At 37.3% G+C, this 11,565-nt stretch overlaps 1 protein-coding gene across 2 annotated transcripts in view; it reads left to right on the forward strand.

The window, feature by feature from the left end:
* The first annotated feature begins 3,734 nt into the window (after window positions 1–3,734).
* The window catches only part of LOC122094265 (probable beta-1,3-galactosyltransferase 2), an 8,553-nt gene continuing 722 nt past the window's right edge, over window positions 3,735–11,565 (forward strand). Inside the window, exons 1-10 of one of the 2 annotated variants that reach the window (XM_042665015.1) lie at window positions 3,735–4,186; window positions 5,313–5,415; window positions 5,548–5,612; window positions 5,765–5,976; window positions 6,094–6,157; window positions 8,428–8,500; window positions 8,654–8,774; window positions 9,962–10,049; window positions 10,142–10,267; window positions 10,376–10,485. In XM_042665015.1, coding sequence (XP_042520949.1) covers window positions 4,074–4,186; window positions 5,313–5,415; window positions 5,548–5,612; window positions 5,765–5,976; window positions 6,094–6,157; window positions 8,428–8,500; window positions 8,654–8,774; window positions 9,962–10,049; window positions 10,142–10,267; window positions 10,376–10,485 — 1,075 coding nt within the window. In that variant the 5' untranslated portion in view covers window positions 3,735–4,073. The remainder of the gene's footprint in view (window positions 4,187–5,312; window positions 5,416–5,547; window positions 5,613–5,764; window positions 5,977–6,093; window positions 6,158–8,427; window positions 8,501–8,653; window positions 8,775–9,961; window positions 10,050–10,141; window positions 10,268–10,375; window positions 10,486–11,565) is intronic. The other variant, XM_042665016.1, reaches the window with a different exon arrangement.

The following is an 11,565-nucleotide window of genomic DNA, read 5'->3' on the forward strand; positions in this document are numbered from 1 at the left end:
TAAACATCTTCCCTCGCTCAATATAGGAGTAAGAATGCTACCCATCTAATGTTTTTTATATTTTATAATTAATAATTAAATGTGAAAAGACCTAACTGCCCTCACATATAAAGTATTTTTACGATCAACTATTTCTGGGCGTAGAAGACGCATGCTGGCCAGCGTTCCCATTCCAATAAAATATAATAAATTGATTATTGACGAGAATGACCTGCTACCGAAAGGTTGAAATTGGGATTTGGAATTGGGATGTCAGTTCGGTTGTCGCCAGGGAGGGCACTAGGGCAGACTGATAGACTTGAGTCACTTGACCCCACCCACCCAAAAAATAAAAAAAGAAAGAGACCATATATGTTGTGGTGACACGTGGTAAATCATTCTGTGATGTGGGCCACATGGCAGCAGACGTTTCAAGGATAGCCACGTGAGATGACCAGAGGATGTAGCTTTCTAACGTGATCACTAACTAGAGGCAAGCCCACTAATCAGAGATTGTCACGTGCCAGATAAAAAAGAGGTATTCAGATCTAGTCAGTCGGTCAGACTTTGGTTACCAAAGAGGAACGACAGAACAGAGTAACTGTTAAAGTGGAATATTTTAGTGCTCCCATGTCCCTTCCCACCTTTTTATATACCCGATTGCGTTTCAGTTTGTGAGTGGGACCCACCATTTTGGAGAATTTTGCCCCTCAAGCCTCTCAGGTCAGGCTTTAGGGGATAAAAATCGTCATTTTTTCCTGTTTTTCTTGTGTTTTGCTAATTGCAGAAAATGACACGTATCATCAACGGTCAAGATTAATTCAGTTGGGTGAGGATTATTACATCCAGTTTGGTTTTTAATTCAATCTTGGTCGTTCACTTAAAATAATGCCACATGTCGCCTTTTAAAGGTAGCAAAACAAGAAAAACATGGATGAAGAAAAACAGACGATTTTTTTCCGGCTTTAGGGGTGGTGTAAGGAATTCATAGTTTAGAAAATCCGAATCTAGATCGGTCAAATCGGCCAATAATGGTGAATTTCGATTTTAAACCCTAAAATTGGATTGGATCGGATCGGATTGATGGGTATCGGTCAGTTTTATTTTTATTATTTTTTTTAAGTACTAGTTTTTTACTATTTTACCCATGAAACGATATAGATTTCGATTTGAATCGTCTAGGGATTAAGAATCGATTTCACCCGATACTAATCCAATACAATCAATACCATCGACACGAGACCGATACTTGAAACCATGTCTCAAATCCTTATGGGAAATCGGCTGGACACAATCCAGTTCCCAAATTCCCAAATTTTGGGTTTTTGGAACCTTATTAAGGGGTTCAATTCCACTCATAGTAATAATAACTCTGATCATTCTATGTAATCATGTTTGATAACGATTATCTTAATATATATGTACCTTGCATGTTGGCCACTTGTACAAAGGCAAACGTATCCATTTTGGGACGAAGACCTGAAAGTTAAAAAAACATAAATGACAGGAAAAGGTGTAAACCACAAGACGGTTTTGATTTGGTTTTCCAATGGGAGAGGAGTAGGCCGTTTTTGGTCTAAAAATACCATTTGTCTTCCGAATTAGGGTTGATTAAACTTGGGGAGAATGTTTTCTTTTTGAGGGTATAGAGGTTGTGTTCAAACATAGAGGTGGGCAAAATGATTCTCGCTCACCTTCGTGATCATAAAAGGTGAAAATGCCTATCTTGTTAATGCTTCCAGGAGTCCTCTCACACACTAATACAGCCCCTACCCTTTGGGACTAAACATTATCCCTTTAAATTTGGCATAAGGGTGGTAGTGTACCCTCCCCCTGGAGGTTGACAAGCAAGCTATTATTCTGGGGATCTCCATTGAGGAGCAATAAACCCTAATGAAAGATTTCGTGGGTTTACATGAGTACATCTGGAGGGAGTTGAAGTTATTGAGGGGTTTCTAAGGGAAAACTTTTTCTGCATGCTCAGATGTCAGGAGGATACAAACTTAGGGTAAATTTCAAATTCCTTCATTTTTTGTTGAAACTTCTCAAAGGAGTACCATTAGACTTTATATTATTCAATTTTTTTACATATGGACGTAACTAAGGAGGACAAAATCAGATGGAACCGAAAAGAACCCACAGTGATACTATGTAAATTTTCATCTTGAAAGATTGATCTGATAAAAGGAGATGTTAGCAAGTATATGAGGAAAGGGATGATCCCAATCAGAATCAATATCATGACTAATACTTTTAACATAAATACTATCCAAATTCTTACCTATTGATCCCTCCTCTCCTCTCCCTTATGTCATAATGCCCCTCAATCTGGTTGACATCTCTTTTTAGGTTGAGTTGTTATTACATATGAATGATTAGTGGTCCACTTCTTCCCTGGTGAATTTGCCATCATTTGTTAATTTTTGTCGAATGCCAAGAGTAATGTCAAAAGTTTCCAAATCCTCCTCACAAACATGGATCCTCAGAAATGTCTCCAAATGGGTTAATGAATCATAACTCCTCTTTGGCTCTTCCCAACCTCCTTCATCATACCTGGAGTTTCTCCTATTTTACCAACTATTTCTCATTCACTAGTTTTATTTGATGGCATCTTTGATCACTAATGAGAAAGTTAGGGCAGCAATTATTATTTGTAATAGTAAAATTATTGCTGTGTTTTGTGGATTATGAAATTGCAAGTAGTCCCACGAGGTTGAAGAAAATGGAGAAATTTGGCTGCTGCCCAAGCTGCAGTTAAGTAATAGCAATCCTTGCAATTATGGGATCAATACCTTCTTAAGCTTTAGTATTTTCAAAAATACCTTTAAAAATTCCATTTCTTTGTCTGCCAGCAAGACTTCTCTGCAACCCGGTAACAACCAAATTTAATCCTTAGTAAAGGGGATATTGAAAGGAATCTGTGGATTATTATCGCTGGACATTTATACCTATAGAGTTATGGACTGATTGCCAAAACTTGGTGGATTGGCTTCACAAAGATGGTGAGTGGTATTGGCTATGAAAAAGTCTCTCACTTCTCTTTGATGCTATGCATATTTTAGTGTATTTTAAAGAAGTTTAAACTTTCTAATCATAACTAAACAAAACTCGGGAATCTATAGGCTTAGCTCATCACCTCGCACTGAGAAGATGAAGGACCTATATGATGGAGATTCTTTGGATGTTTTTCTTTTATTTTTATGACAAAAGGTTTTGTGTATGGCCGTGCATAATACACAATCATGTACACAACCATTGGATAGGGGATGAAAGTCTACAATGCACCCCCTCACTCTCATCGAATGGTTGTGTGAATTGTCATGCACCGACTATGCACAACCTCTCCTCTTTTCCTTTTAATTTATTTAATTTTTCATAAAAAAATTAATAAAATCTTTGGTTTCTCTCTTTCTCTCTCCTCTCTTAGGTGGATTATCAAGTCTCAGTCTGTAGTTAGTAGGTTAATGAACGGATAATTAATTCCTAATTTAAGTGGAGTAATCTCTTACACTATTGTCCCAGTACCAGACCAATTAATTTAATGAAAAAATTAATTAACATTAACTAAAGAGTGGGGAATGATAAAACCGCATTTTAAATTTGTTTTTAGTGTTGTAACTTACAACTGTTGAAGGGCTTTTATGTAATTATAAAACTGTTATGAACTGTGACAGTATGACAGAAGCATTTAAAAAATGGGGAGTTTGTTAAGGACTTGTTTGTAATTTTGATATAAAAACAGAGCTGTTGGTGGGTCTTCTCACTACTGCGAATCCTTCCCTGCAAAGGAGAGGAAGAAAGCCAGATGCTGGAATGAAAGCAAAGTAAAGGAGAAGTGAAGTAGAACCTTTCCCTTCTGTCCTTGTCTCTCTTATTCATATTTCCCTCGTCTGGTACCAGTTCCTTCACCCCTTTAGCTTCAAGATTTCCATTTCTCGAGCTTCATGTGTTGCTGATCTTCTTTCTGAATTCTAAGGACATGGTTCTTAGAATTTGAGACTGGTTTTGAGCTCTTTTTTTTTTTTTTTTTTTCAAATTATTGATGGGTTTTCTTTGAGAAGTCTGTGGTTTGAGTGACGGAAGGGACGAACGAAATGTCTTTCAAGAACAAGTTAGCAGAGCCGTCTTCTAGGAGTTTCGTGTCTAGGAGATGGACCTTATTGTTTTGTGTCGGCAGCTTTTTTGTTGGAATGCTCTTCACTAGCAGGTATTTCCCATTTGGGGTTCTTCTTTGTTTCTTGAATTCCCACCTGCTTAATCTCTTTAATGCCTTTTTTTTTTTCCTTGGGTTTGATTCATTATCTCAGTTATGCCTCTTTTGAACTGAATGCCGAATGCCCAATCTTATTGTTCCTCTGAACTACTTACCGGTGGGGGAAAATTATGGGTCCTCTGAACTAGTTTTGATTCATTATCTCTTGTACCGTTTCATATGGGTTTTGATTTTCATGAATAATTTATTAAGTAGTTGTCCACTATATAAATTTGATTTTCAAGAATCTTGATGGGGTGATGCTGGTTTCAGGACTTTGAATTGGACTCTTGTTTCATGTTCCTTCTGGGATTTCCTATTTATTTTATTTCATTCTTTCTTCTTCTTCTGCTGCTGCAATTCTGTCCAATCGGCCGTAAATTCTGGGATAGATCTGAATTGGGATTCCTGGTCTGCCCCAACTCCAATAAGTTCTTCTTCCACAATGGTTTGGGAATCAACATGTGGCTGTCAACATGTGCTTCAATTTGAATATTGTAGATACAGATTAAGGTCAATCCAATTGTTCGACATCCCTTTTCTGCATTTCCATTTGTTCGTTACCGCAGTCTTTTATTTATTTATTTATTTATATTTTTTTATAAAATATTTACGATAACTATCTTAATGTCCCTACCTCTTTCTTGATCATTTGAAGGCCCTCTGGGTAGATCCGCGTATTGCGCAAAACTGTGATTTACTTTCTCTCTCTTTTTTTCTTTGGGAGCTACTCAATTATGTGGTTAAAGTTTATAATCTCTCGGTGGCAAGGCTATCATATATGATATGTCGACCATACTGTAATCATATTTATAGTATCTATAATGTGATTGGGAGCTACTCAATTATGTGTTTCACGATGGTCCATTTTCCTTTTCCCTCCCATATTCCTTATTTATTATTTGTTTGCAGTTGGATATTGCATGCATCACATTGGTCTGAATTTAGCTATATTGTCTCTTAGTTTACCATCGACAAGTTATTACATTAGTCTCTGTTATTCTGAAAAATGTTTTTCTGTTTTTAAAGAAAAAGTCTTTTATGTATGTCGTATTTATCAATATTTTTTTTTTGGTAATAGAATGTCGGCAGTACCTGAAGCATCCAAAGCTAAAAGTCTAATGAGGAATGGTGTCGAGGATGAAAAGCTAAAGCTAGTATCAGAGGGTTGTGAGCCTAGATATGTGAGTATATTTATCCTATTAACATTCTGTTTTATGTATTAAAGGATGTAAGAATGGACTTGTATCCTCAGACAAGTACTTCATATTCTGATTATGTTTTTTCTTTCTTACTTCCTTTTTCGTCTTTGTTAGAAGGGCACAAATCGTGAATCCAAGGACATTCTAGGGGAAGTTTCAAAGACTCATCATGCTTTACAGTAAGCCAAGATAGTTCTCCTCCCCATTCCCCGTGAATTTTTTTTCTTCTTCTTTGATGAGTAGCTTGGACTTATTGTAGCTGCATTTTATATGGTGCTTTATAATCTATACTTATACTGATCTACAATGTACAACCACAAATGATATGCAGAACACTGGATAAAACAATTTCAAACTTAGAGATGGAATTGGCGGCTGCAAGGGCCGCCCATGATTCTATACTCAGTGGATCTCCAATATCGGAAAACCAAAAGGTCTCTCAGGCCACAGGAAAAAGAAAATATTTGATGGTTATAGGAATTAACACTGCTTTTAGCAGTAGGAAGCGAAGAGATTCGGTTCGTGCCACTTGGATGCCACGAGGTTCGTGGACTGATTCCTTGCTCTGATTTTCCTCTTGAATTTGTTTCTTATGATCCTGTATGTTGCTTGCTTGAAGCTGATTTATTGCACTGGGTTCTCTCAAAAAATTGGAAATAGGTGAGAAAAGAAAGAGGCTGGAGGAAGAGAAGGGAATCATCGTTCGTTTTGTTATTGGTCACAGGTGGGAAGATTAATTCCTTCTAAATCTGATTTCTGTTATTTATACACTTATTCCATGTTATCATCTCTCGATTTTGTTGAACTTCATGGCATTCTTGTCTCACTAGTGTAATTGTGGCTTTAGATGTATGCATGGTTCTCAATCTCGGGTTTTGACCAGGTTTGGTCGAAACCAAAATTTAGGTAGAAATTTCCAAAACCTGGTTGAAACCAGTTGTTTTTTTTCTGGGTTATTTCTAGAAATTTTGGTTGAAAATTCCAAAATTTTCCGAAATGTGGGTCAAAACCAATGAAACTTGGTCATCATGGGATGGGTCAAAACCATTGAAACTTGCGAAATTTCGCTAAAAATTCAGAGATTTAGAACCATGGATGTATACAATGATTAGGACTGGAAAAGTGGCATTCTATGTTATGGTTATATCTTGATATAGTGTGGAATTTAGTGGTGAGAGAAATGATAACCTTAAAAGTGACTGATTCAAGATTATATAGTCCTAATTACTTGAATAGTGACTTAGTGAATGAGGTCATTTGTTTGTTTGCCTCTGGGAGTACATGTGGAAGCCAGGAAGGAGACGACCCTCATCATTCTGCAAACAAAATTCTCAGTTAAGACATTTGTCAATCTCTGTATAGGGCATCCCGGAACTGTCTTCTACTGAGAAAACTGTGGCATATGAAGCCTAGATTAGTAAGCAGGCCACTATAGATATTTGAGTTGAACACTACACTTGAGCCATTTCCTAATTTTGTGCTTAGACTGACATCTGCATCTCAGCCTTAGATGTCATGGAATCCTTGACCATTTTGGTTTTCATGTTTTGACCATGAAATTTTTTGAGTTCGAACTTATTAAGATTGCACTAACAATTCCGAAGTGATATGCATCTATTACCACCCATAGGTTCTATTATTGATTCTTGTGCATTAGTTATGCCCCTAAATTTGAAAATTCTCCCCCCCCCCCCCCCCCCCCCAAGGTAACATCTTTTGTTAGAGGACATTCCTTGAAGTTGTGATTTATGAGTGACTTTCTCTTTCTTGTTCTTCTCTGTGTTACTCATTGAAATTCCTTTTTTTTTTTTTCCCCTCCTTTTATTTCTTATATTTTTTTTCCTCATTGGCTACTCTGCATAAATAAACTGGCTGCACTTCTATTTGACGGGCATATATAAATTACCTTAGATTCAGCCAAATGATAGAGTTGTGTTCACGGATTTGTGGATGTTCATTAGAAATTTCAATGGATTCTCTATTAGATAAAATGTGTATGCCTGATTTTTTACTTTCCAAGACCAATTATGTGGCATGACGAGTCCCACCCTCCCTTTCCTGATGACAATTTGTGTCATGGCCTCATGGGTGGTTTGCCAATAATAATAATAATAATAAAAGAATAAGAAAATAAGGGCTGAAATACAATTCATTTCTTATAGGTTACACAATCTGAAGTTTCATGTAGCAGTAATAAGGCAAATTTTTAATGATACCCTCGTTACACTGGGCTTCCTTATGTTAGTTGCACCAGTAAAGGGGAAGAAGGGAGCAACGAAGAAAGGACTGTACCACGTGCTTTCCCTGGAAGAACGCTGTGGTTCTAGGCTCATGCATTTATCTATGTTGATAACTTATGTCAATGATGGTTCATCTTGATGAACTGTCAACTGCCACAAGTATATAAGTCAGGTGTCTTGCAATCTTAGGATACCTTATGCCAGCCCTTTTCCTCCACTTACAGTTGACAGAAATTCAGAAAAGATGCTGTAAGGGCCTCTTAAGACCAAATTATTCGACATTTGATAGAATTTTGAGTTCTTTCTTAAAGGATTTCCATGTGATCATGGGACAAATTATTCATTAAAGCCTTGATTTATGGTTGATCTAATGGAGTAAAAAGCCTGATCTTATTGGTTTTTTATATATATTAGAACCTCACTGCACTCATAATTAACACACGTGACATGATTTCTTTTTGTTTAACATTTGATTTTTTTCCATGCTTTGTAATTTATTTGAGTATAAAAGTTGAAGAATTGGGTGAAACTTCGCATGCATATCTTTATTCTGTTGGGGTAGGGGGAAGATAAAGGTGGTTGCTAGCCACTAGGAATTGATAAAGTATCTTGATCATGTGTGTACAATTGTGATGTTTCTTCTGTGCTGGACTCAATCCTCGTTGATAGATATTCTTTTCATAATGAGGATCATAAAGGCTGATTTTGATCAATTGAAGAACTTATTTTTTTCCCTTAAAATTTTCATCTTCAGTGCTACATCTGGTGGTATTTTGGATAAAGCTATTGAAGCAGAGGATAGAAAGCATGGAGACTTACTCAGGCTGGTAATGCTTTTTATACTTTCTGTATGGATTTCGTATTTCATTGTTATTGTATGCTGCTAAAGCACACACAGAGAATTCTTGTTTTTGTCGATCTAAAAAAGACATTACTGGTTAATAACTTATTTGTGTATTAATAATTTAATACTGTGGCAGGATCACGTTGAAGGGTACCTTGAATTATCAGCCAAGACAAAGTCCTATTTTTCTACTGCTGTTGCTTTATGGGATGCAGATTTCTACATCAAAGTTGACGATGATGTCCATGTAAATATAGGTACAGAGGAAATGCTTATTATATACCTTTCCTTTTTCATGGGTTTGCAAACTCCTGTCCACGTAGGGGGTTCTTTTTTTGTTGTGGGAGAACTTTTGGAAAGAAAAGGATTAACATTACAACTTTTTATGCCAGTAGCCGTGAAAGCGATCATTTATTTCGATTTTCAAGTACCAATGTTTAGCAGAGGCAGCCTAGATGTCCAAGTTTTGCTATAATACCATAGTGGTCAATATGGGATTAAGGATTTCTAATCCTGTTTTTAAGCTGATGCAACAGTTTTAGTCCTTGTGGTGGTTTTTGAGTATGGTAGAGATATTGTGTGAGAAGCTCTATTTACCTCAACATGGTGAGCTGCACCACTGAGCCTGTTGGTAGGCTGCATGTCTGTGCAGTTACCATTGCCATATCTCTTAATAAGTATATATATCACAAAAAGGTATGATACAGATGATCCTTGTAGCTGTGCCATCAACATTATTGTTTGGATTGTAGAAAAAATTGGAAAAAAGAAAAAGAAGCAAAAATGTATGACAGCAACTGAAATAGAAAACCCTTCTTGTTGGTTGTCCAAGTGATGTATCCTTCATCAAGTGGGTTTTCTAATGGATGATCCCAATTGATGATTGGAACTCCTAATTAATCTGTTTGGCTGCGTGAAGAAACACTGTCATTGATTGCATACTCATGGTGTATGGCTGTATGTCAACTCCTTCCAAAAATTGTAACCAGGGATTGAAAAATCAGAATCTGATAGGTCGATTGGCTGAGGCCGATCCATGTACGGATTCTAGGGTTAGCGCAGAATCCAGCCGATTCTGAAAGATTACTTACTGATTCAGCCTGATTCTAATCCAGGACCCAATTTGGATCCCGATTCTGGATTTTTGAACCTTGATCATCACAGAAACTGGATTTTTTTTGCCTCTTTCTAAAATGGCTGAATTACAAAAGGGTGCCCCATTTTGTTGGGAATCGATTCTTCTCAAGTTCCCTATGGAAATATTCTCTTGATTAAGTGTAGAAAATTGTTTTAGACGGTCTTACATAGAGTGTTCTTTAGAGTGTTCTTAAGAAGATCTCTCTCTCAAAAATATTATGATACCATTGTTCATGTGGAAGTAAGTTCTCTTTTTATCGTCTTTGTTGGTTCTTTGTCTCATTGATTTTCTCTTAAATTACTGCAGCAACACTTGGAGCAACTTTAGCTAGACACCGCTCGAAGCCCCGGGTGTATATTGGATGCATGAAGTCTGGTCCCGTCCTCGCTCAAAAGTAAGCTGTTCTGTCTTAAAGTGGTCTAGTGACATGATTCTTCTGATTGGGATAATGCTAATCATTGTATACTGACCCTTGTCATGGAACAGAGGAGTTAGATACCATGAACCTGAGCATTGGAAATTTGGTGAGGCGGGAAACAAATACTTTCGGCATGCTACGGGTCAGCTATATGCCATTTCAAAAGATTTAGCTACCTATATCTCAATAAACCAGTAAGGGTTGACTACTTATAAAAGAGCTTTATGTCTATATGGATCTGAAGTTGTTTACCTCATTCAGTTTTGCTTTTGACAGTTCAATTGTATATATATTTTTCTCAGGCATGTGCTTCACAAATATGCTAATGAGGATGTTTCATTGGGAGCTTGGTTTATTGGCTTAGATGTGGATCACATTGACGATAGAAGATTATGTTGTGGTACCCCACCAGGTAAATTCTTTGTTTCTCATGATATTTTGAAATTTCTGTGCTTTAGTGTTCGAAAATGAGTAGTGTTTGTTGAAATAGTTAACTTTTGATTAATTTTAAAAATTAAATGGTCTGAAATCCAGGGGCTGTGCATGATTTGAATCAAGTTGAGTTTCCCCACCTCAGCATGGTTTCATGAAGGGAGGGTTGGTCTTAGGCTCAGCTCGGGTCATCTTAGCTTGCTTATGTTTTGGGCCTAAGTAAGGCCAGATTTTCCAGGCTACGGGTCTGATCAAATTCAATTACGTAACAACTGAGGTCTAAATGGAAATTAACAATGGAGTTTAGTATATTAGACAGTCTAATTATCTTATGAGAGAGTGTTCTCTTTGGGGGAGCGCAGCCTCCACCAATTCCCCCACAGTCTCTCTCTCCTCTGCCCATATAGAGGTCATTTCACATGGGGGAGGAGAGAGACTGTGGCAGAGGCTGCGCTCCTCCACAGAAAACATTATCCCTTATATTATATAAAGAATTTATTGCACCCGAGGCAGTTGAGTGTAAACTGTGAGCTATAGCACCCTAGCTCAGTTGAGGAGCTGGAAAGTTGAGCCTGGTATTAAGATTTACCATATCTAAAGGGCCCGGGTCTAAACTTAGTGCAGCCCGTCCTAGCACATTCAAGAGGTAGAAACTGGAAAGTTGAGTTCAGGCATTAGTTATGGCACATGTTAGCCATGGTAGCTTCAGCTTGTCAGCAGCCTTACTGTGGATGTCGTAATCCTCTTTTCTTGCCCAGTGTCTCTATTGAACAACAGAACTGGGTTCCTGTCCGGAAACATGCACCAGATCAGAATGTTTTAAAGAAGGGATATCTATATTGATTGAACCTGAAGCTGTACATATGGCTTACTAATCCATCAAAAAAATTCTATTAGTGGGCCACGACTTGGGTTTACCATAGCTTAAAAACATGCTGATCAGATGACTTAAAACTTCGTTGGATGTTATGGAATTAAGAACCTACCAGAGTCCTTTTAAATCAATTAGTTTCTGTTTGGGGTTGATATTTGAAGACTACATATCCAGAGCCCCCCCCCC

Source organism: Macadamia integrifolia, chromosome 11, assembly GCF_013358625.1.
Source record: "Macadamia integrifolia cultivar HAES 741 chromosome 11, SCU_Mint_v3, whole genome shotgun sequence".
Lineage (NCBI taxonomy): Eukaryota > Viridiplantae > Streptophyta > Magnoliopsida > Proteales > Proteaceae > Macadamia > Macadamia integrifolia.